Below are 26,135 nucleotides of genomic sequence, written 5' to 3'. Positions count from 1 at the left end.
CCTCAAACTCAGAAATTCGCCTGCCTCTGCCTCCCAAGTGCTGGGATTAAAGGCGTGCGTCACCACGCCTGACCTAAGTTTCTGCTTTTAAGTTGTAGACTTTTGAGTAACTGCATCATTTCCTGAGACTTGAAATTTTTCCATCTTGTAGGCCATGGAAGACTGTACAAGAAAAGGTTGATACAAGAATTGGAGACAATTAAAGGTAAGGGGCATGATGGGACTTTTCATGTCATGGACACTGGAGTCCTTAGGCCATGCTGTTGTCAAAACTCTCCCTACTTTATGGTTTTCAGATTCTTAATTTTGCCGTCCTTACTATTGAATTCTTTAGACAGACTATGGCCATCAAAATGGTTTCCCTGTAATAGACCTAGAAACAACGGTTCCTATATTAAGCCATACATTAGAACCATCAGGAAAAATAGTTCCTAGAGCTTAAGGTCCTTTTCCAGCAGTATTGACCTTGAATTTCCAGGGATGGTCTTTAGGGGGAGAGATGTTATTAAAAAGTTTCCCATGGTATTATAATAACTAAAAAAAAAAAATGTAAACAATGGCTAAAGAAAAATCGGTGCCTGTAGAGAACAGAATACCACTTGGCAATTAGAAAAAAATAAGTAAAATTTCATTATTTACAATAGCATGAATGGAAATGGAGACCATTGTGTTAAGTGAAATAAGACAGGCATCCCCACAAAAAAAAAAACAAAACAGACACCTAATGATCTCATTTACATATGTGATCTAAAGACCTTGGTCTCAAAGAATCTTAGATGAGAACGATGGTTTAAAGCCAGGGAGAGAAGAAGAGAATTCAAATGGGAAAAAGATGCCCTCCTGGCTACTGGACAGCAAGGCCACTACAGACAACAGCATCATTTCAGAAAGACAGGAAAAAAAGAATTTGGAGGGATTTAGCCATGAAGAAATAACAAATGTTTGGGAAAATAAATGTGTTCGACCTGACTGAATGGTTGATGTGTAAGTGTGGCTTGGAAGAGCACATTCTCTTGTCTGTTGGGACTTTTGTTTGTTCCCACGTATCAGTTAAAATTTTACTTTGGGTCAGAAGAATGGTTTATCCAGTAAAGGTGCTTGCTGTGCAGACTGAGGGTGTGAGTCCGATTCCTGGAACCCAGTGGGAAGGGGAAACTGATCCCTGAGAATCGTCATCTGACCTCCGCCTACACACGGCAACACAGGGACATTCTACACACACACACACACACACACACACACACATACTAATTGACTTAAAATAAAAATATCTAACTTTAAAACAAAAGATTTCCTAGAGGATTGTGATGCATTAAGTCCACAAACTTTATTTTTCTCCATTATTTTCAAGTTTCAAATCTTATTATAAAGGTTCATTGACAAATCCCAATTTGAGTCTGTAATAGAAATGCCCAAACTCCTTACTTCCTTCTCTTAAAATTCCTTCTGAAAGCTAGGTTCAAGGTCAGGGAGATTGAGTTTGTTTAGCACGTGGACCTCCCTTAATTTAGTTGTCAGTACATGCAGCACACTCACACAACTGTAACAGAACCTCAAGAACAAGAGTTAGGAACCCACAGGACACTGTCACTAAAATAGTTTAAATGACCTTTGCTCCTTGTACTCTGAACAGCACTGACACTTAAGCATGACCTTGAATGACCTACTGACTCTGAACCATTATATTTCTCAAATCCTTCTTCCCTAAGACTTAAGGATACCTACAAGCAAGGTGGAAACCTTCTTTAAAAAGGCAGTCTTTCGGCTCAACAACAAGGAAATGCAGACAGTGATAGACAAACTACCAGCTGATCGTGAGTTTACCTCCTAGTAAACTTTGCAACATGAACCTAGTGGTAGGTCTGGGATGGGGACAGGGTGCCCATGAAAAAAAAAAGGAGATAAAATGTAAGGTCCTCACACATAGCTACCAGACTGAACCCAGTGGTCACAGAGAGCATCTACACAGATGACAAATGTCTAGTTTCCACTTAGCACCACAGGAAATACCAAGTTCAAACAGGAATATTTGGGATATTAAGTTTTGGTCCATAGTGATAATCCAATAGTGAGCAGCATGCAAGGAACACATGTAAGGAATTATTCTAAGCCTGTTACAGATAATTAGCTTGTTGACTTTTCCAAGTAGTGTTCTGTAAATTAGGTTCTATTTTTACCTCTATTTTACATACAAAGAAACTAAGATGTCACTTAGCAAAACTCAGAGAGCTAGAAAGTGGTGAAGCCAAGAAAGCTCAGGTTATCTGGTTCCAGAATATTTTTTTCTTTTTGAATTTTTGAGACAAGTTCTCTTTATGTAGCTCAGGCTCACCTCAAACTTGTGATCTTCCTGCTTTGGACTCCCAAGTACAAAGATTCAAGGTGTAAGCCACCACACCTGGCTTCTAGAAAGGAGCCATTATGCTATGCTGCCATGCGTTATTAGAATTTTAAAAAGTTAAAATGTTATAGTAATATAGTGCCAGTAAGAACAAAATCAGAGACAGGTGTGATGGCATAGTCTCAAACTGAGGAGGTTGAAGCAAGAAGACAAGTTGGTTTTAAGGTAAATTCATTAACCATAATGCATTTGCATTTTGATGTAACTATTAAGTAAATGTTTGTGTAGCATTGTCTCCTATAAGCCACTACACTAACAGTTAGATAACAGTAGGAATATAGACTGATCACTGGTAGCTCATTCTGAGGGTTACTATCAGTGTTGGGATACTAAGAATAACACAACAGTACAAACACACTGTGTTCCCATGACCACATCATAATGGAAGAGACTGTCTACGGCAACTTTAAGTCTTGGTTGTTTCAGGGGCAGCATCTCCCATCCAGTGCTTTCAAATTTACAATTTTACAAACTGTTTTAAATGTATCCAGTGGCTTTCCACTTTAATTTGAGAAATACTGAATAAAGAAGTGAAATATATAGTATATGAGAATGGTCATTGCAAAGTTCTGTCACTATAAGTGAGCAGTAACTGAACATATGGATGTGACAGCAATCATGGTGAAGTTCTAAGATTAGCCAGGAGTCCACCAGTACCCTCTTTTATCAAAAAAGACTAACAATGGATTCAAGACTAGATTTAAGGAGTGTTGTATGCTTTGTCTTGCATTGCATTATATGGATTCTTGTCCTGTAGACAGAAGTAGTTATATTAATTAAGTTGATGAGGATCTGACATGAAAAATATTAGTTTCATGTTTTCAAGTGAATGAATATAGGTTTCTGTTTATAAGTCACAATTTAATAATTTTATATTTTCTATAAATCTGTTTTATGGGGTTTTTGTCTTAAAGGAAATGGGAAGGTTGAATACCAAGTGTTGATGAAAGAAGTTAGAAATGTTTTAGGTGAGTAAGCTGTTAACATGAGTATTAATTATATTGTGTGGTCTTATATTTTATATTTAACTATATTTTAACATAACAAATAGAAATCAAAGGAATTTCAGGCTTAAAATATACCATAGATCAAACAGACTTAACAGCTATCTATAGAGTATTCCATGCAACAAGCACAGAAAATTCACTTGTTTCTCAGCAGCCTATAGAATCTTCTCCAAGAAATAGGAGCTCACAAAGGAAGTCTTAATGGATCCATAAGAAGTGAAAATAGTGTCTTGTAACTCATTAGATCACAGTGGAATAAAACTAAAAACTAATAGCAAGACAAAAACACAAATACTTGGGACTGACAGTATATTTTTGAATTACTTGCCAGTGGGTCACCAAAGAAACCAGAAAGGAAACTTTCAATCCCTAGGATCAGATGAAAATGAAGGCACAGCTTACCACAACCTTTTGAATACACCCAAGGTCATTATCAGAGGAAAATATATAACCACAAGTGTTTATATTGGAAAAAAATCAGAAAGATCTAAATTTAACAACCCACTGATACAGCTCAAGGTACAAACCAAGAGTAATGGGTATAAGTAAAGATTGGGGTAGAAATTAATGAAGACTAAAGGTATAACACAGAATTAATAAAAAATTTTGTTGCTGGTTTGGTTTTTTTTTTTTTTTTTTAGACATAGTTTCTCTGTAGAGCCCTGACTATCTCTGGAACATGCTTTGTAGATTAGGCTGGCCTTGATCCCAGAGATCCACCTACCTCTGCTTCCCAAGTGCTGGGATTAAAGGTGTGCACCACCACTGCCCAACAAAAAAAGTTGCTTCTTCGAAAAGGCTAAACTGACCAAAAGAAAGGGAAGATCCTAAGTTAGAGGGAAAAAATCTTTTACAACAGATTCCAGTAAAATCTGAGGCATCATTAGGGAATGCTTCAAAAACTTAATTTCCAAAAAAGTTAGAAAGTTTGGGTTGTTTTTTTTTAATGATACATTCTTAAGAAAGAGATGACATATCAAAATCAAATCAAAAGAATACAAACAACTTAAACAGATATACAACAAGAAGTAAAACTGAGAAGGTTGGAGACGTACCTCAGTCAATAAAGTATGTGAATTCAGATCTCCAGCACCCATGTAAAGAAAGAAAAAGAGAATAAAAGGAAAGAAGTAAGGAAGGAAGAAAGTAAATAAGAGGAAGGAAGGAAATAAGAAGCTGGGTGTATCAATATATTGTCTGACCCAAGCGTGAGGACAGACAAATCCTGAGAGCTCATTGGCCAGACAGTCTGGCCAATTGGTGCATCCCAGGTTAGGAAAAAAAAAAAAAAACTGTCTCAAAAACAAAGGTGAAGAACAATAGAGGAAGATACCTGAAGTCAATCTCTGGCCTATAAATACATACATACACACATAACTGAAACATGTTTATGCACCACACACACACATACTCAAAAAAATTAAAAATGAGATTGAAGAAACAATTAAAAACTCTCCCCACAAAGTAAAGCCCTAACTGGATGGATTCTCTGCTGGATTTTAGCAAACACTAAAGGAGTAGCTAACACCAATACTCCTCAAACTGTTCTACAAAAGAGACAAAGAAGGAGCTTGTTTTACAGACTCATTCTGCAAAGCCAACATTACTCTGATAACAAAACAGGTTAAGGACACAACAACAAGAAAACCATTGGCCAATTTCCCCGATGAACATAGATGCATAAGACAAAATACCTACAAATCAAACTCAAGAACACTTTATGATCACAGGTCATGATCAAACTGGTCTAAGCTCCAGAATGCAAGACTTGTTCTGCATATGCAAATCAGTAGGTTTAATACATCACATACACTGAAGAACAGAAATCACATTGTCAACTCAATAGCTACAAATAAAAGCTTTTGGCAAAAAGCCATTTTTTCTTCAAGATAAAAGTTCTGAATAAAATAGCAATTGAAGAAATATGCTGGACTTGGCACCAGCACTGGGTCACCTTGGGCGCAGAGTCGGCAGACACCCCCAAGGTGCCCAGAGGATTCTCCATGGGATCTTAGGACCTCTGGTGAGTGGAACACAACTTCTGCTCCAATCCAATCGCGTGCAGGACCTGAGACAACATCAATTAGGGAAGCAGAAAACCCGGCCTAACCAGGGTCATAAGTCCCTTCCAGTCAGCACCAGCACCTGGTCACCTTGGGCTCGGAGTCATTGAACACCCCCAAGTTCCCTAGAGGAGTCTCCAAGTGATCTTAGGACTTCTGGTGAGTGAATACAACATCTGCCAGGAGGCAGGTTCGAACACCTTAAACACGTGGACACCTTCCCTGCAAAAGGAGAGCTTGTCTGCAGAGAGTGCTCTGACCATGGAAACTCAGGAGAGAGCTAGTCTCCCAGGTCTGCTGATAGAGGCTAACATAATCACCAGAGGAACAAGCTCTAACCAGAGACGACTATAATGACTAACTCCAGATATTACCAGATGGCAAAAGGCAAACATAAGAATACTAACAGAAATCAAGACCACTCATGATCATCAGAACGCAGCACTCCCACCTCACCCAGTCCTGAGCACCCCAACACACCCTAAAAGCTAGACCCGGATTGAAAAGCATATCTCATGATGATGGTCGAGGACATCAAGAAGGACTTTAATAACTCACTTAAAGAAATACAGGAGAACACTGCTAAAGAGTTACAAGTCCTTAAAGAAAAACACGAAAACACAACCAAACAGGTAGAAGTCCTTAAAGAAAAACAGGAAAACACATCCAAACAGGTGACTGAAATGAACAAAACCATATTAGACCTAAAAAGGGAAGTAGACACAATAAAGAAAACCCAAAGTGAGGCAACGCTAGAGATAGAAACCCTAGGAAAGAAATCTGGAGCTTTAGATGCGAGCATCAGCAACAGAATACAAGAGATGGAAGAAAGGATCTCAGGTGCAGAAGATTCCATAGAGAACATCAGCACAACAATCAAAGAAAATACAAAATGCAAAAAGATCCTAACTCAAAACATCCAGGAAATTCAAGACACAATGAGAAGACCAACCCTACAGATAATAGAAGTAGATGAAAATGAAGATTTTCAACTTAAAGGGCCAGCAAATATCTTAAACAAAATAATAGAAGAAAACTTCCCAAGCCTAAAGAAAGAGATGCCCATGAACATACAAGAAGCTTACAGAACTCCAAATAGAATGGACCAGAAAAGAAATTCCTCCCAACACATAATAATCAGAACAACAAATGCAATAAATAAAGATAGAATACTAAAAGCAGTAAGGGAAAAAGGTCAAGTAACATATAAAGGCAGGCCTATCAGAATTACACCATACTTTTCACCAGAGACTATGAATGACAGAAGATCCTGGACAGATGTTATACAGACACTAAGAGAACACAAATGCCAGCCCAGGCTACTATACCCAGCAAAACTCTCAATTGCCATAGATGGAGAAACCAAAGTATTCCATGACAAAACCAAATTCACACATTATCTTTCCACGAATCCAGCCCTTCAAAGGATAATAACAGAAAAAAAACAATACAAGGACGGAAACCACGTCCTAGAAAAAGCAAGGAAGTAATCCTTCAACAAAACAAACAAACAAAAAAGACAGCCACAAGAACAGAATGCCAACTCTAACAACAAAAATAATAGGAAGCAACAATTAATATCTCTTAACATCAATGGACTCAATTCCCCAATAAAAAGACATAGACTAACAGACTTGCTACACAAACAGGACCCAACATTTTGCTGCTTACAAGAAACCCATCTCAGGGAAAAAGACAAACACTACCTCAGAGTGAAAGGCTGGAAAACAATTTTCCAAGCAAATGGTCTGAAGAAACAAGCTGGAGTAGCCATCCTAATATCTAATAAAATCGACTTCCAACCCAAAGTTATCAAAAAAGACAAGGAGGGACACCATACTCATCAAAGGTAAAATCCTCCAAGAGGATCTCTCAATTCTGAATATCTATGCTCCAAATGCAATGGCAGCCACATTCGTTAAAGAAACTTTAGTAAAGCTCAAAGCACACATCGCACCTCACACAATAATAGTGGGAGACTTCAACACACCACTTTCATCAATGGACAGATTGTGGAAACAGAAACTAAACAGGGGCACAGTGAAACTAACAAGTTATGAAACAAATGGATTTAACAGATATCTACAGAACATTTTATCCTAAAACAAAAGGATATACCTTCTTCTCATCACCTCATGGTACCGTCTCCAAAATTGACCATATCATTGGTCACAAAACAGGCCTCAACAGATACAAAAATATTGAAATTGTCCCATGCAACCTATAAGATCACCATGGACTAAGGCTGATCTTCAATAACAACATAAATAATAGAAAGCCAACATTCACGTGGAAACTGAACAACACTCTTCTCAATGATACCTTGGTCAAGGAATGAATAAAGAAATTAAAGACTTTTTTAGAGTTTAATGAAAATGAAGCCACAACATACCCAAACTTATGGGACACAATGAAAGCATTTCTAAGAGGGAAACTCATAGCTCTGAGTGCCTCCAAAAAGAAACTAGAGAGAGCACACACTAGCAGCTTGACAACACACCTAAAAGCTCTAGAACAAAAGGAAGCAAATTAACCCAAGAGGAGTAGACGGCAGGAAATAATCAAATTCAGGGGAAAAATCAACCAAGTGGAAACAAGAAGAACTATTCAAAGAATCAACCAAATGAGGAGCTGGTTCTTTGAGAAAATCAACAAGATAGATAAACCCTTAGCCAGACTCACTAGAGGGCACAGGGACAGCATCCTAATTAACAAAATCAGAAATGAAAAGGGAAACATAACAACAGATCCTGAAGAAATCCAAAACACCATCCCATCCTTCTACAAAAGGCTATACTCAACAAAACTGGAAAACCTGGATGAAATGGACAAATTTATAGACAGATACCAGGTACCAAAGTTAAATCAGGATCAAGTTAATGATCTAAACAGTCCCATATCCCCTAAAGAAATAGAAGCAGTCATTAATGGTCTTCCAACCAAAAAAAGCCCAGGACCAGATGGGCAGAGTTCTATCAGAGCTTCAAAGAAGATCTATTTCCAGTTATGCACAAACTATTCCACAAAATAGAAGCAGAAGGTACTGTACCCAATCCAGTCTATAAAGCCACAATTACTCTCATAACTAAACCACAGAAAGATCCAACAAAGATAGAGAACTTCAGACCAATTTCCCTTATGAATATCGATGCAAAAATACTCAATAAAATTCTCACTAACCGAATCCAAGAACACATTAAAACAATCATTCATCCTGACCAAGTAGGTTTTATTCCAGGTATGCAGGGATGGTTTAATATACGGAAATCCATCAATGTACTCCATTATATAAACAAACTCAAAGACAAAAAAACATATGATCATCTCGTTAGATTCGGAGAAAGCATTTGACAAAATCCAACACTCATTCATGATAAAAGTCTTGGAAAGATCAGGAATTCAAGGCCCATACCTAACCATGATAAAAGCAATCTACAGCAAACCAGTAGCCAACATCAAAGTAAATGGTGAGAAGCTGGAAGCAATCCCACTAAATTCAGGGACTAGGCAAGGCTGCCCACTTTCTCCCTACCTATTCAACATTGTACTTGAAGTCCTAGCCAGAGAAATTAGACAACAAAAGGAGATCAAGGGGATACAAATTAGAAAGGAAGAAGTCAAAATATCACTTTTTGCAGATGATATGATAGTATATATAAGTGACCCTAAAAATTCCACCAGAGAACTCCTAAACCTGACAAACAGCTTCGGTGAAGTAGCTGGATATAAAATTAACTCAAACAAGTCAATGGCCTTTCTCTACACAAAGAATAAACAGGCTGAGAAAGAAATTAGGGAAACAACACCCTTCACAATAGTCACAAATAATATAAAATACCTTGGCGTGACTCTAACTAAGGAAGTGAAAGATCTTTATGATAAGAACTTCAAGTCTCTGAAGAAGGAAATTAAAGAAGATCTCAGAAGGTGGAAAGATCTCCCATGCTCATGGATTGACAGGATCAATATAGTAAAAATGGCTATCTTGCCAAAAGCAATCTACAGATTCAATGCAATCCCTATCAAAATTCCAACTCAGTTCTTCAATGATATAGAAAAATCAATCTGCAAATTCATCTGGAATAACAAAAAACCTAGGATAGCAAAAACTCTTCTCAGGGTTAAAAGAACCTCTGGTGGAATCACCATGCCTGACCTAAAGCTGTACTACAGAGCAATTGTGATAAAAAAAAAAAAAATGCATGGTACTGGTATAGCGACAGACAAGTAGACCAATGGAATAGAATTGAAGACCCAGAAATGAACCCACACACCTATGGTCACTTGATCTTTGACAAGGGAGCAAAAACCATCCAGTGGAAAAAAGACAGCATATTCAACAAATGGTGCTGGAACAACTGGTGGTTATCATGTAGAAGAATGTGAATTGATCCATTCCTATCTCCTTGTACTAAGGTCGAACTAAGTGGATCAAGGAACTCCACATAAAACCAGTGACACTGAAACTTATAGAAAGTGGGGGAAAGCCTCGAAGATATGGGCACAGGGGAAAAATTCCTGAATAGAATGGCAATAGCTTGTGTTGTAAGATCGAGATTTGACAAGTGGACCTCATAAAATTGCAAAGCTTCTGTAAGCCAAAAGATACCATCAATAAGACAAAAACGCCACCAACAGATAGGGAAAGGATCTTTACCTATCCTAAATCAGATAGGGGACTAATATCCAATATATGTAAAGAACTCAAGAAGGTGGACTCCAGAAAATCAAATAACCTCATTAAAAAAAAATGGGGCTCAGAGCTAAACAAAGAGTTCTCACCTGAGGAATACCGAATGGCAGAGAAGCACCCGAAAAAATGTTCAGCATCCTTAATCATCAGGGAAATACAAATCAAAACAACCCTGAGATTCCATCTCACACCAGCCAGAATGGCTAAGATCAAAAATTCAGGTGACAGCAGATGCTGGCGAGAATGTGGAGAAAGAGGAACACTCCTCCATTGTTGGTGGGATTGCAAGCTTATACAACCACTCTGGAAATCAGTCTGGCGGTTCCTCAGAAAATTGGACATAGTACTACCGGAGGATCCCGCAAATACCTCTCCTAGGCGTATATCCAAAAGATGTTCCAACTGGTAAGAAAGACACATGCTCCACTATGTTCATAGCAGCCTTATTTATAATAGCCAGAAGCTGGAAAGAACCCAGATGCCCCTCAACAGAGGAATGGATACAGAAAATGTGGTACATTTACACAATGGAGTACTACTCAGCTATTAAAAAGAATGAATTTATGAAATTTCTAGGCAAATGGATGGACCTGGAGGGCATCATCCTGAGTGAGGTAACCCATTCACAAAAGAACTCACATGATATGTACTCACTGATAAGTGGATATTAGCCCAGAAACTTAGAATACCCAAGATATAAGATACAATTTGCAAAACACATGAAGCTCAAGAAGAACGAAGACCAAAGTGTGGACACTTTACCCCTTCTTAGAATTGGGAACAAAACACCCATGGAAGGAGTTACAGAGACAAAGTTTGGAGCTGAGACAAAAGGATGGACCATCTAGAGACTGCCATATCTGGGGATCCATCCCATAATCAGCTTCCAAACGCTGACACCATTGCATACACTAGCAAGATTTTGCTGAAAGGACCGTGATATAGCTGTCTCTTGTGAGACTATGTCGGGGCCTAGCAAACACAGAAGTGGATGCTCACAGTCAACTATTGGATGGATCACAGGACCCCCAATGGAGGAGGTAGAGAAAGTACCCAAGGAGCTAAAGGGATCTGCAATCCTATAGGTGGAACAACAATATGAACTAACGAGTACCCCCCGCAGCTCATGTCTCTAGCTGCATATGTATCAAAAGATGGCCTAGTCGGCCATCATTGGGAAGAGAGGCCCATTGGTTGTGCAAACTTTATATGCCTCATCAGTACAGGGGAACGCCAGGGCCAAGAAGTGGGAGTGAGTGGGTAGGGGAATGGGGGGGAGGGTATGGGGGACTTTTGAGATAGCATTGGAAATGTAAATGAGGAAAATACCTAATAAAAAAATTTTTAAAAAAGAAATATGCTGGACTCAAAATCATACCAAATAGGAAAAATGCCTATTTCTTCTAAAACCAGGACCAAGACAACATGTCCACTCTCAGATTTCTTGATCAATACAGTGCTCAAAGTCCCGAGTAATTAAATGAAGATGGATATAAATAAGAAAGTAAGAGCTCAAAGGATCCTTGAGATAGCAGCATAAATCTATACTTAAAGGACATTAAAGTGTCTTTCAGAAATCTCTTCCAGAAACTCTTAGGCCTGATAAAACATTTTCAGTAGGTAGTAGAATACAAAAGCAGCATACAAAATAAATAGTCTTTCCATAGACCAATAACAAACGTGTAAAGAAAGAAGTCAGGCTAAAGAGAGCTCATTCATGACAGATTTTAAACATACAAAGTAATGTTAAGGATAAACTAAACAAGGAGGAGAAATACCTCTACGGTGAAGACTTTAAGGGACTGAAGAAGACTAAGATCTATAACTCCAGCACTTGGCTGTTGAGGCAGGAAGATATGGAGTTCAAGGTCATCCTCCACTACATAGCAAGTTTAAGACCAGCCTGGACTACATAGGACAAGAAAGAAAGATGAGGAGACAGGAAAGGAGAAGAGGAAACAGGGAGGGAAGGAGGGAAAATGCCATAATGACATCTGTTACTTTATAAGCGAGCAGAAAAACTAAATAAAATCTGTATTTGTAGGAAACATGATTCTTGACCTGCCAATCTCAAAATAATTGCTTACTATGTCTTTATGTTACCATTTACAAACATGCCACAGTAGAGACTAAAGAGGAAAGAAGAGGCAGTCAAGTGGCTAGAGAAACCATGTGAAACAATAGAATTATTACAGCTGGAGAAGTGGTTCAGTGGTTAACAATGCTCACTGCTTGCTGTTGCAAAGGACTCCAATTTGGTTCCCAATACCCAACCAGGTACCTCTTAACCACTTGTAACTCTAGCTCTAAGAGATCAGATGGCCTCTTCGGGCCTCCTTAGTCTTTTGACTCAGGTACACAAACCCACACACATAATTAAAAAAATAAAATCTTTGTTTAAAGGAATAGAGTGGATCCTGTGCCACAGAGCTCTATACCCAAATTCCTCCCAGAGAGAACTGGTCTTCCAGGAGTACTGACACACAGGCTTGCAGGAGGGACAAGCCACAGTCAGAGACAGCAAGACCAGCTAACACCAGAGATAACCAGATGGCAAGAGGGAAGGGCAAGAATATAAGCAACAGAAACCAAGGCCACTCAGCATTATTAGAACCCAGTTCTCCCACCACAGTGAGCCCTGGATACCCCAAAACACCACAAAAGCAAGACTCTGATTTAAAATCGCATCTCATGATGATGATAAAGGTCTTTTTATTATTATTATTATATGTAAGTAAACTGTAGCTGTCTTCAGACACTCCAGAAGAGGGTGTCAGATCTCGTTACGGATGGTTTTGAGCCACCATGTGGTTGTTGGGATTTGAACTCAGGACCTTCAGAAGAGCAGTCAGTGCTTTTAACCACTGAGCCATCTCACCAGCCCAATAGAGGACTTTAAGAAGGACATAAATAACTCCCTTTAAAAAAATACAGGAGAACACAGGTAAATAGGTAGAAGCCCTTAAAGAGGAAACAAAAAAAAAAATCCCTCTTAAAGAATTACAGGAAAATACAACCAAACAGGTGAAGTTATTGAACAAAACCATCCAGTATCTAAAAATGGAAATAGAAACAATAAAGAAATCACAAAGGGAGACAACCCTGGAGATAGAAAACCTAGGAAAGAGATCAGGAGTCATAGATGCAAGCATCACCAACAGAATACAAGGGACAGAACAGAGAATCTCAGGTGTAGAAGATACCATAGAAAACATTGACACAACAGTCAAAGAAAATGCAAAATTCTCCTAATTCAAAGCATCCAGGAAATCCTGGACACAATGAAAAGACCAAACCTAAGGATAATAGGTATAGAAGAGACTGAAGATTCCCAACTTAAAGGGCCAGTAAATATCTTCAACAAAATTATAGAAGATATGCCCATAAACATACAAGATGGCTACCGAACTCCAAATAGATTAGACTCACTTCCCCAATAGAAAGAGATAGAATAAAAAACTTTATATGCCCCAATATAGGGGAATGCCAGGGCCAAAAGAATGGGAATGGGTGGGTAGGGAAGTGGGGGGCGCTATGGGGGACTTTTGGGATAGCATTGGAAATGTAATTGAGGAAAATATGTAATAAAAATATTAAAAATCAAAAAAAAGGAGATTTCATCAAAAAAAATAAATAAATAAATAAATAAAATAAAAGACTGGATACGTAAACAGGACCCAGCATTTTGCTGCATACAGGAAACACACCTCAGTATCAAAGACAGACAATGCCTCAGAGTAAAAGGTTGGAAAACAATTTTCCAATAAATGGTCCCAAGAAACAAGCTGGAGTAGTCACTATAATATAGAATAGAATCAACTTTCAACCAAAAGTTATCAAAAAGGATAAGGAAGGACACTTCATATTCATCAAAGGAAAAATCTACCAAGAAGAACTCTCAATACTGAACATCTATGCTCCAAGTGCAAGGTCAGCCACATTCATAAAAGAAAGTTTACTCAAAGCACACATTGCACCTCACACAATAACAGTGGGAGATTTCAATACCACACTCTCATCAATGGACAGATCATGGAAACAGAAACTAAACAGAGACACAATGAAACTAACAAAAGTTATGGACCAAGTGGATTTAACAGATATCTATAGAACATTTCATCCTAAAATAAGAACACAAATGTTATGTACTCACTGATAAGTGGATATTAGGCAAAGAGCATAAAATACCCATGTTACAACTCATGGACCACATGAAGCTCAAGAGAAAGGAAGACCAAAGAGTGGATGCTTAAGTCTTACTTAGAAGGGGGAACAAAATAATCAAGGCAAGTAGAGAGTGGAGGGACTTGGGAGGAAGAGAAGAGGGTGTGGGGAAAAAGAAGGGAAGAATCAGTATGGGAGGAGTTGGAGAAGATGTACAGAGGGTCAGGAAATTGAACAGAGGTATGTAGCAATGAGGGATGGGGAATAGGGGTTAGCAAAGAGAAAGTCCCAGACACCAGGAAAGCATAAGCCTCCCAGGACCCCACAGGGATGACATTAGCTGAAATACCTAACAAAGGGAAGGAGAGCCTGTCAAGACCATATCCAGAGGTTAGGCCTGGATGGGGCAAGCCACCCATCTACAAAATTTTTAACACAGAATTGTTCCTGTCTAAAGGAAATACAGGGACAAAGAGTGGAGCAGAGACTGAAGGAAAGGGTATCCAGAGACTGCCCTAACTGGGGACTCATTCCATGTGCAGACACTAAACCTAGACACTATTGAAGATGCCAAGAAGTGCTTGCTGACAGGAGCCTGATACAGCTGTCTCCTGAGAGGCTTTGCCAATTCCTGACCAATACAGATGCAGATGTACATAGCCAAACATTGAACTGAACATGGAGACCCCAATGGGGACGTTAGGGCGAGGACTATAGAAGCTGAAGGGGTTTGCAACTTCATAGGAATAACAACAATATCAACCAACCAGAACCCATTCCCCCAAAGCTCCCAGGGACTAAACTACCAACCAAAAAGTACAGGAGGTACCCATGGTTCCAACTGGATATATAGCAGAGGATTGCCTTATCTGGCATCATTGGGAGGGGAGTCCCTTGGTCCAGTGGAGGCTTGATGGTCCAGGATAGGGGATAACTAGGCCCCTGAGGGAGGAGCTGGAGGGGGCAGGGTGAGCACCCTCATGGAGGCAGGGAAAGGGAGGAGAGGATAGGGAGCTTGTGGAGGGGACACTGGGGACAGGCATAACATTTAAAATGTAACAAATAAAATAACCAATTAAAAGCACATAAAAATAGCAAACATGGCTGAATATTAAAGGAATAGAGTTGTTATCTTAGTGGTTGAATTACTTATATTAACCCTCACAAAACATCTAAATTGCTGAGAAGTTATGCGACCCCCATTGTGTCTGTTATACAAGTGTCCGCTTCAAGAGAGTGTCATTTACTTGTTAAATCTTCTTTTTCTTGTTATTTTATTATTGCATGTTTGAGTGAGTTTATTTGTTTGTAGACAAAATCTTGACCTATAGCCCAGACAGACTAAACTCCCAGTCCTCCTGCCTCAGCCTCCTAAGTGCTGGGATTTCTGGCATGTACCACTACACCCAGCTGAAATAAAACATCTTGCTCTCTGGGTCACTTGCTCTTTCCCTTGAAGTCAACAAGGATGAGTCCTGATGTGTTTTATGTACAAGTGTATTTATATAGAATTATAAAATATGTGATCCTATAGTCTCAGCTAACTGTGTTTTCTTCTTCCTAAAGGAGATGTGATTCATGCAGGAGAGGTAAAAAATGTTCTAGAAGACATGGGAATAAAAATGACACACAAAGAAAACGTAAGATTCCTTAAAAAACTACCCGTCTCTGGTAAGTGTTTTGTGTTCTTCTCACGGACACCTAAAAATGTCCACATGCGACAAGCATTGACTAAAGTCTGTCCTAAACCTCAGATGGAATGGAGACTCTCTCCGTTGCCCTGAGTTCCTGCTGTCAAAAAGAAAAAGTCACGTTGATTTTAAACTTTGTGTTTTGAGGTTTTCTATTAATTCTTCTATTAGAAATATTTCTTCTCAGTTTAAAAGATTTATTTTTTAAAAAAAGACCCAATCTTGTACTAGGCATGACAACACATGCCTGCAGTCCCTGAATTTTTTGTTTGTTTGTTTGTTTGTTTTACATTTCTTTGTACATGTGTATGTGTGTACACACCTATAAGCCATGTGCACATGCGAGGGTCTGAGGACAGTGGTGGAATCAGGTTCTTTCTTCCACAATGTTGATCCTTGAGACTGAACTCAGGTCTTCAACATTGGTTGTTGAGCCATCACTCTGGCCCAATACCAACCAGCTCTCCAGAGGCGGAGGTAGTCTGACCACTGCATATGCAAGGCTATCCTGGTCTATACAGTGAGTCCTACTTAAAAATAAATAAAGACCAAATCCTACCCGGCATTTCTCGGATTCTTTTCAGTAAGTTTTTATGACTTATTCCAGTTGGTATATGATAGGATGTGTTTTATGATGACATTTTCATACGTGTGTATGGTTCTGCCTTGTCCATAGTCCCCCTCTCACCGCTCTCCCTCATCCCCCATCTCCCCTCTTTTTTGTTGACCCCTTCTTTCTCCGGGCTTTTTGCCAAGCTCCCAGCTAGCACTTCTATAATTCCTGGGCTCTGGTTTAGGCTTAGGAAAAGGTGCCTTAGTGCAGAAGCCTTACCTTAAGACGTGTTGTGTTGTTCTTGTTCTTGTTGTTGCTGTTGTTGTTGTTCCTTTGAAAGAAATTAAAGTCTTATGAATCTGGAAGAAAATTTAAAAAATGGAATGGTAAAAAAAAAAAAAAGAAAAAAGAAAAACTGCAGAAGAAAAAGAGATGAAGCCAAATTAAAGACGAGAAAACAGAGAATGCTTTGCCCTTCAGTGCACTTGGGTTCTGCTCAATGCTTTCATAATCAACCCCCACGGATTAGGTTACCATGCTGAGAGTTGTCACAGAGCTGGGGTCTGACCAGGGCCGTGGACATGCTCACAAGTACGAGAGCTCTGACTATGTTCTTGGTGGGCTTTTTCTAAGTATCTCTCATTTCACTGAGAATGAATTTAAATGCTTCTGAGTTTTTCCTTTTGGTGTGTATGAACGCAGACTTTTACCATCCTTTGAAAACAGAATTGTATTTTATCCTCCAGGTGACAAAACAGTGTATAAGAAAGAACTACTGTCGGGTGTGAGGAGCTTCAAAGGTGAGTAGAAACAAAGACAAGGGGCTGGTGAGATGGCTCAGCGGTTAAGAGCACTGACTGCTCTTCTGAAGGTCCTGAGTTCAAATCCTACAACCACATGGTAGCTCACAACCATCCGTAATGAGATCTGACACCCTCTTCTGGTGTGTCTGTAGACAGCTACAGTATACTTACATAATAAATAAATAAATCTTTAAAAAAAAAAAAGAAAAGAATAAAACCAAAATGATAAAATTTGAAACTTTCTTTAAAGTATAAAATTACAAAACTGAGTCTCATTCAATAATTATTTGATATCTACTAGGTATTCAAGAATAATCTGAAATATAAATAATGTATAGGAAAAATGGAATTATAGATTAGTTTTTTAGTATGCTCCTCTTGTTTTTCCTGGTCACATGTCTATTTTTAATTGAATTTTTGTGTTCTATTCATCTTAAATTTAATACTAAAATATCACTTTCACATATTTGGATTCTCACTAATTTGATTCAATGAAAATGAATGTTTTCATTCATTATTAAAAATAAAAATGTTGTCTTCCTTATCATGAAAACAAAAGGCTGTTATATTGTGCTGACTACGTTTGTCAACTTGACACAAGCTAGAGTCATAGGAGAGGAGGGAACCTCAACTGAGAAAATGCCTCTCTAAGATCACTGTAGGCAAGCCTGTAGGGCGTTATCTTAATTAGTGATTGATGGGGGAGGGCCCAGTCCTTTGTGGTTCAATGAGAAGTCAGGCTGAGCAAGCCATGAAGAGCAAGCCAGTAAGCAGCACCCCTCCAAGGGCTCTGCCTCAGCTCCTGCCTGCAGCTTCCTGCCCAGCTGGAGTTCCTGTCCTGATTTCCTTCAACAATGGACTATGATATTCAAGTACAAACCAAATAAGCCCTTTCCTCCCCAAGTTGCTTTTGATCATGGTGTTTCATCACAGCAATAATAATGCTAATTAAGATATATATATTCCTTCCAAGCTTTGAATTTCTTACCAGGGCCATTTGTCCATCATCCTCCTGGACACTGAACATTTATTTCTACTAATTCAGGTGGCCCCTTTATATATTAACTATAAGCATATTATCATATACACAGTAAATATTTTCCTGCTTAGTTATTTGCCTTTTTTTTTCATATGCTGTTGAAATAAAATGGAAAAAAAAAACGTTGAAAAACAACTCACATGCTGTCCAACTCACTCAAAGTGTACGATTCAAGGGTTTTTAGTGCACAAATAGAGTTGTACAACAATTACCACAATCAATTTTATAACACCTCATCACCCCAAAATGTAGCTCTACCCATTAGCAATGACTACACATACCCACAGGCCCACATCACTAGGATTGACTTTAATATATCAACACTTTTTCATTTCTGTGTACTTAATTTTATCAACCACTTTTTTTTTTGCTTTTTTTTAACACTCAATGTTTAACTCAACTAAAAAATTAATGTGTATGTGTATAATCTATATGTATATATATATACACATAGTGATACTTTATAGATGACTCATATAGACAAAGTCAGTATAAACCCTGCCAGTAGTTTTTAATAACTCTAATTAACCAGTTTTCCTTTGATGTAAAAGTATATTTGGGAGGTTATTTTTTGTTACTGTAATGAGTTTCAAATCTTACTTTTTATCTAGTATAACCTGATTGTTCTCTTTGCCTAAGTCACCAGAATCGTCAGAGTGTCCTTTTTCTTCCTCACGTACTTCTCTCTCAGAAGTTTGACTATGGGAGCACATTTCTGACTGCCATGTGGCCTGCTACATTTAGCTCTATCAGCCTTCAGCTCTGGGTGCGGGTGACAGTCAGTCCAAATTTTTCATTTTGTAACAACTTTACTATCTCTTGTCTTGATGAAGGAGGGGAAGTCTATGTCCAAGATGTGAAAAATGTTCTTCACAACACTGGTTTCAAACTGGAAAAAAGAGAACTGAAGGACCTTCGGGCTCACCTGACAGTGACTAGTAAGTGGCCGTGACACCTTTACCCCAGCGACAGTGGCTGGTCCAGCCCAAGAGCTACAAGGGAAGACAGGATGTGGAGAGAAACACTGGGACCAAGAGAATTGAAGGGTTTTTCCTACAAAACCTCACTGGTGACAAATATGGAAGACTGACCACTGTAGAAATAAGCAAAATGTAGATATTTAAAAAGGGCTGGGGAAACAGTGACAAGGAATAAAGAAGAAAAAATATTATTTAACAATTGAAAATGTGTGGGCCATAGTGGCATAGCACTCAACAGACAGAAGCAGTGGATCTCTGAATTTTAGGCCAACTTGATCTATATGACGAGATCTGGGCCAGCCAGGATGACATAATGAGACCCCATTTAAAAATTTTTGAAAATGCATTTTCTGATTATTAACATCATTAATCCTTAAGAAACGCATCTAAAAGACATGAAACCAACCAGCCTCACTAGGGGCTCTCAGATGTTTTGACTCAGAACTTCATTATGCTGTTTTATTAATTATTAGTTATCAATATTTATTACATTAGAAACTAAACACATTTTGATGATGTCCATGTATTAATTCTTTAGACTATGACTGTTGTTATTTTTGTTTTGTTTTGTTTTGTTTTTGTTTTTCTTTGAGATAGTATCTCATCCCGTAGCCTGATTAGGAAATTACTATAATGTTCCAGGCTGCCTTCAAACTCCTAATCCCTCTGCCTCAGTCCTGAGTGCTGGTATTACAAGTATATGCCACCAGGCCTGGCTCTTTATAGTCTTTCAAATAATGATAAATGTATTGGTTGATAAAATACATTTTATGCAAATAGTTTCTTAAAACAGAGACAAAAAGTGAGAATTACCTGACATTATTATTAACTATTTTAATGTATGGCTAGACTCCCATATATACTTTCTCATGCAATCTGATGAAATATTTTGGTTGTTTTATTTTATTCTGGTTTAAGTAGTCCTGGAGATGGAGCGGAGGGCTTCAATATTGTAGGGATGCACTTAGCCACTGAGTTGCAGCCCCAGCCCTTGTTGATTTTGGTAAATGTGTGTGTGTGTGTGTGTGTGTGTGTGTGTGTGTGTGTGTGTGTGTGTGTGTAAATAATATATAAGTAATATATTTTATTGAGTTCATAAAGACACGAGTAATTGGCAAGAGAAGCATCTGATAGCCTTTTCAAATATTTTTCCTTGCTATTATCCCGAAACTCAACAAGTAGCGTCTTAAAATTTAGATACCACATGGGATCAAAAACAGTATCAGTGAACCTTTTCTGTTCTTGCTTATGCTAAAGCTTACAGGTCTTCCTTAGCCTTTCATCTTTACCCACACATGATTTCATAGCACATGCTTTGGTCATTTGCACACTATTGACTAAGTATACCAATCCCATAAATATTACCACATTTAGTTATTCAATACTTTTTAAAATCACATTTAGAGCTGGGGAGAGGGCTCAGTCCACGAAGTACTTTCTGTGCTAGCATAAGAAGCTGGCTTCCATCCCCAGAACCCACGTAAAAAGATGGATGTTGGTGTGCCAGGCTTTTAAGCCCTGGGGGAGTCAGGCATATGCCTGGGGCTTGCTGGGATAATTGACAGAACCGGTCCTAGACCTCAGAAAGAGACCTTGTCTTGAGAAAATATGGTAGACAACTCCTGAGGAATGACACTCAAGGTTGAACTCTGGTCTCCACACAGTGCCATAACACACACATTCAAAAACAAAAACAAAAAATCCTTGCTGCTTTATCAAGGACATTCTTAAGTGACACTGACATTGTCTCGCTACTCGTACACATAGCACAAAGCAGAATGATGGCCGGTGCCTTCAGATACTGTTAACTCTAGAATGTTGGTAGTTTTCCCAATCTCCAACACAAATGCTGACACTGGGAGAAAGGTGTGGAATGTGGGTGGCTCAGGAGGCTGGTGGACCACATTTTGAGAAGAATTCTGTCATGTCTCTACTTCCACAAAGTACACAAGGACAAAGTCTGCGCCCACCAACAAAACTCCACTCCCCAGAATGCTATGAGGATGCTTGGCAGTCAACAGCTTAGAGAAGAAAAGAGAAATAATATCCATTGAATAAACATATACTTACAGCTTGAGCCTTCTCTCTATTATATGTTCTTGTTGACTTAAAAGTTCTGAACAGGAGCATGAAAACTTGCTATAATTCTACATACCATATTTCAAGAACGTTATGCTTTTTTTTTTTTTTTGGTTTTTTTTTTTTTTTTTTTTTTTTTGGTTTTTCGAGACAGGGTTTCTCTGTATAGCTCTGGCTGTCCTGGAACTCACTTTGTAGACCAGGCTGGCCTCGAACTCAGAAATCCGCCTGCCTCTGCCTCCCGAGTGCTGGGATTAAAGGCGTGTGCCACCACGCCCGGCTGCTATTTTTTAAAAATGTCTTCATCCTTGAATCTAAATTTTGAATTTTCTTGCAGACCATAGAAGGGTTAGCTTGGATGTGTTGATGGATGCAGCTAAGATTTTCACAGGTGAGAATTCATGTGATGTTATAACACTGAGACCCAGGTCTGTGTGGATGATCACCCCTCTTAATTGTCAATCTACCACTCCACTAGTCACTAAGTCCATTCAGTTCCTTATCTACTTATAGATAATTCTGTCTCATTGACAGAATTATCTAATATTCAATCCTGAATATTAGAAATTTACAAGAAGTACAGATCTCTCAGAAACAAATACTAGCTTCAGTATTTGTGCCAGGATAGTATTTACTTCACTGGTGTTTGAAGGACCAAAATATAAGTTACCAGAGTGAATTCAAATGCAAGATTTTTGCGTCATGAACATGGTCAGTATGAACAACCAGTCCCAGAATTCAGGCCACTAAGTAGAAACAAGAGATTTTTTACATACAAATAGAAGTATATAAGTCCTATAACATCCATCTTAATGCTCTCATGCTACAAAACAAAATACCTTCATCTGGTATTTTATAAACAATTCATGTTTATTTTTTATCACTGTGGAGTCTGGAAAAACCATCACCAAAACACTTGCACACCCATCTGCTGAGGTTTAGGCCACTTTCTGTCTTAAAATAGGGTGGTGTCTTGGTCACTGTGTCTTCTCATTGAATATGATGATGGATAAGGAAAACAGAGGGCATCCCACCTCAGTGAGGCCTCTTCAGGTCCATAATCTCAAGAAAAAAAAAATGAGCTCACTCCCCCATGAAGTGTCTGCCTGTAGTTAGCCTTGTATTACAGATGAAGTTTCAATGTGAATTTTGGAAATAAGTTAAAGTGTAGTTCTAACAGTCACTATCTCTTACACAGTGTCTGCACTGCTCCGTGCTGTACTGACCCACACACAGGAGACAAATGTCCTCTTACCCGACTCAGAAAAAAGGCTTTCTGACACTGAATCTCAAATAACCCCAGATTAGTGGCATTGGCTCACATCTTTGTAATTGCTTCATCTTTCGGCTAAAAGCAGTGTCCTGTGTCATTCTATTTTCCTTAAACTGAAATCATCATCTCTTAACCTGAAATGGTTCCCGTTTACTTACAGGAGAAAAGGTTGACATCAAATACATAAAAAGCGCTCTGGAAAACATGGGGATCGCAATCACAGAGAAAGAAGAATTGAGGCTCTTAAAATCTCTGCCCATGTCTAGTAAGTGTTTAGCATGCTGCTGGTGCTCAGAGGAGTGAATGGGCTATTGTGGGCTTCTGAATGAGAACTGCTAGGAAAAGAGAGAGAGAGAGAGAGAGAGAGAGAGAGAGAGAGAGAGAGAGAGAGAGAGAGAGAGAGAGAGAGAGAAGAAGAAGCTCTGTTCTTGTTTGTGTTTTGATTTGAAAGTGAGAAACTTCTCTCTTCTATTCCGGCCCTAGCTAAATTCTGCAGCCCCTCCCCCAACTCCCTGCACCAGACTGCACACCTATCTGTCCCCAGGGAAACCGCCCATCTCCCCACAATCCAACAACGAACTGCGAACCCCTGTGGACCATGTGGCTGTGCGGGCAGTGTCCACTCTGTCGGTGGCATAAGTTAGAAGCCCTCAAAAGTTCTACCTCCAGATCACCTGCATTGGCTCATGGGAGGAAAGGGACAGTTGATGCTATAGGTCTATCACCTGTGCATCTCTCCCTGCACCCATTCTTCCTGTCCCTCTTGTCCCCAAGCTTGCACATTGGCAAGGATACTAGTCCCTGGAGGGAGGAGCATCAGCATCCTGAGCGGCTAAAGCTCCGTACATACCTGAATTCTTGCCACATGTACCTAAGACTGCCCATTCCCCGTGCCTGCATCTCCCCAATGCCTCCTCACTGTTCTCCCAAGGAACTGATTGCTCCATGGTGCACTTGCCTCTTCCCATTTCCCCGCTCACACCCTCCCCTCTTCCCTTTGGTACTGCTGTGATCAAGATGGTCTCTTCTGCATACTAAGCAAGCCTTCTACTGCTGACGACACCCTGCACCTTTCTTAGCATTTTGGCTCAGTGCAAGTAGCAAGGAGAGGCAGATGGCCTATACTAGAGACTATATCCAATACATGCTGGACATGGAGGGTCCACAGGCAGGAGCTGCCTGCAGACAGATAGAACCCATGAGGATATGTTGTGCTGGTGGATATTCCCCATTTTCTGTCCCAACTTTACTTCACCTTCACTTATGGAGTTTACTTAGCAAGTCATTTAAAATATTTGTTTTTATTACTGCTGAGAGAGAGACTCATTACATAGCTCAGACTGGCCTTGAACTCACTATGTAGCCCATACTGGCCTCAAATCATGATCCTCCTGTAACTCTTTTTTCAAAGTCTACTTTTAATGATGGCTCTTAAATGCTTCAACCTCCCTTTCAGCCCACCACTGAGGTAGTGGGAAAGAAAAGATACGGGGGAAGCAGACCTGTTTAGAAATGATTCTTTGGAGCAACTCCCATCTGTGTTGTCTGGACATTGGCAGTGGCAGCTCCATCCACGCACAAAAATTTCACGGATATATCAGCAATCCAATTTGGTAGAGTAGGGATAGCAAACACGAATCAGCAGCAATAGCAGAGACAACAGGCCTTAGCCTCAGCACAAGTCAGCAGGAGGGACCAGAGACAACAAGAATGCCAGGAAAGTTCTCGGCTGTGCCTCTCTTAGCAAAGCGAAATCAGGAAAGATGCTAGACCCACAGGGGTTGCGCAGATAGCTCCTCCAACAATCCAAGCTCAGCCTCCGTTGAGTCCTTTTTATACTCCCTCCAAACATCATGTGTTCTTCATGGGTCTTACCTCAGTACATATGTCTGTCTCAGATGACATCACTCTGCCAATTAGCCTGACTCCTCGAGGAAGTGGCACACCACCAGAAGTTTTTTGGTCCATTTCTCCCTATGGAGTCCTGACAAATGGAGCTCAACTATGCAATGTAAGGAGGACCAATACATGCATGTCATTAGCAAAGTATCCTTCGTCACCTGTCCTTTCATGTGCTTGCTTAAGCAGAATATCCTTCCACTTGTGTCTGCTTCACCAAAATGTTCCTTCATGAGTCTTCCTTAGCCTTTCACCTATGTCCACATCAGGAGAACGTTCCTTCACGTTTGCCCCAGCAAAACACCATCCAACACAACTGACTTTCCAATGAACCCTTAGGTTTCCACTTCATCCTCCTGTCTTAGCTTCCCAAATAAATGTAAAGAGGCAGGCATGTCTTCTCATGCCTGGCTGGTAACTATTTTTAATATTATCCCTTTATAGGGTCTGCCATTCTGGCTAAACATATAGGTATGCCTCATGGGCATATAGGAATGCCAGATAGGTAGAAAGAAGAGAGAAAGGATAAAGCTGTAATAACAAAAGAAACCAAGGAGAAAGAGAAGGAAAACTGTGCTTGTGCCCTGCTTTATCAGCTGCCACATGGTCCAGCTACAGCTCAGACTTAGCACGTTGAGAGCACTCCTTTTGCTATTACTTGAGGGTGAAACAATAAATGACCAGGAGAGTCATATAAAAATGTCTTATACAGTATAAATTATAGACATTTTTGGCTAGAGATGTAACTTAGTGGGGAACTGTTTGCCTCACTTGTACAAGACAGACAGAAAGACAGTCAGACAGAGAGTTGCAGAGTTTCTCATCCTTTTTCTTCTGTTTCACTGTTTTACAGAAGATGGAAAAATCTATAAGAAGAGATTGCTGAACAGTGTGGCACAGATCAAAGGTAAGAGCTCTGAGGACAGGGGCTTCGCATTTCCTTTAAGTCTCACTGGTTAGAATCTTGCTATTCCATGACTACTGGTTTGCTGATTCTGAATATGATTACATGCTGTGTGCCTAGATTGGGCAGATCTACTGAGACACTACCATCTTCCACAGCTTATGAGACCCCTTAGAACTTGCAGTTTCTCCAGGCCATGTGCTTCTGCTCCGCTTTTCTCCTTCTTCCTCCTCCTCTGCATCCTCTCCCTCTTCCATTTTCTCCTTCTTCCCTCCCCCACCTTCTGCTCCACCGTCCCTTTTATCTGCCCCATCATCAGCTTTCCTTTTTTTTTACAAATTAAGGTGGGAAGCAGGTTTCCAGGAAATCACCTGAGTGCTGACTCATTCCTTGTTCACAACCACTCACAGGAGAACAGATCAAATATAACTAGCCCCAGGGCTATCCACAACACTATTACAGTTTACCTTCATCTTCGATCTCTTCAACTGAAGCTTGTGCCTCGGTGAGAAGGGAGCAGAGACCGATATGGGTTGTAAAATAGCCAACATTTCTCTCTCCCCCTGGGCAGAGAATCTTTAATATC

General features: G+C 39.5%; 1 protein-coding gene across 1 annotated transcript in view; it reads left to right on the top strand.

The window, feature by feature from the left end:
* Efcab3 (EF-hand calcium binding domain 3) overlaps positions 1-26,135 on the top strand; it is a 418,970-nt gene that overhangs the window by 342,628 nt on the left and 50,207 nt on the right. Inside the window, exons 161-169 of the mRNA XM_085829216.1 lie at positions 152-205; positions 1,710-1,814; positions 3,316-3,369; positions 15,895-15,999; positions 17,319-17,372; positions 19,248-19,352; positions 21,811-21,864; positions 22,907-23,011; positions 25,499-25,552. Coding sequence (XP_085685342.1) covers positions 152-205; positions 1,710-1,814; positions 3,316-3,369; positions 15,895-15,999; positions 17,319-17,372; positions 19,248-19,352; positions 21,811-21,864; positions 22,907-23,011; positions 25,499-25,552 — 690 coding nt within the window. The remainder of the gene's footprint in view (positions 1-151; positions 206-1,709; positions 1,815-3,315; positions 3,370-15,894; positions 16,000-17,318; positions 17,373-19,247; positions 19,353-21,810; positions 21,865-22,906; positions 23,012-25,498; positions 25,553-26,135) is intronic.

The sequence above is a fragment of the Mus caroli genome, unplaced genomic scaffold (genome assembly GCF_978045245.1).
Source record: "Mus caroli unplaced genomic scaffold, Mus_caroli_1 scaffold_13, whole genome shotgun sequence".
Taxonomy (NCBI): Eukaryota; Metazoa; Chordata; class Mammalia; order Rodentia; family Muridae; genus Mus; species Mus caroli.
This window is presented reverse-complemented; position numbering and strand designations above follow the sequence as displayed.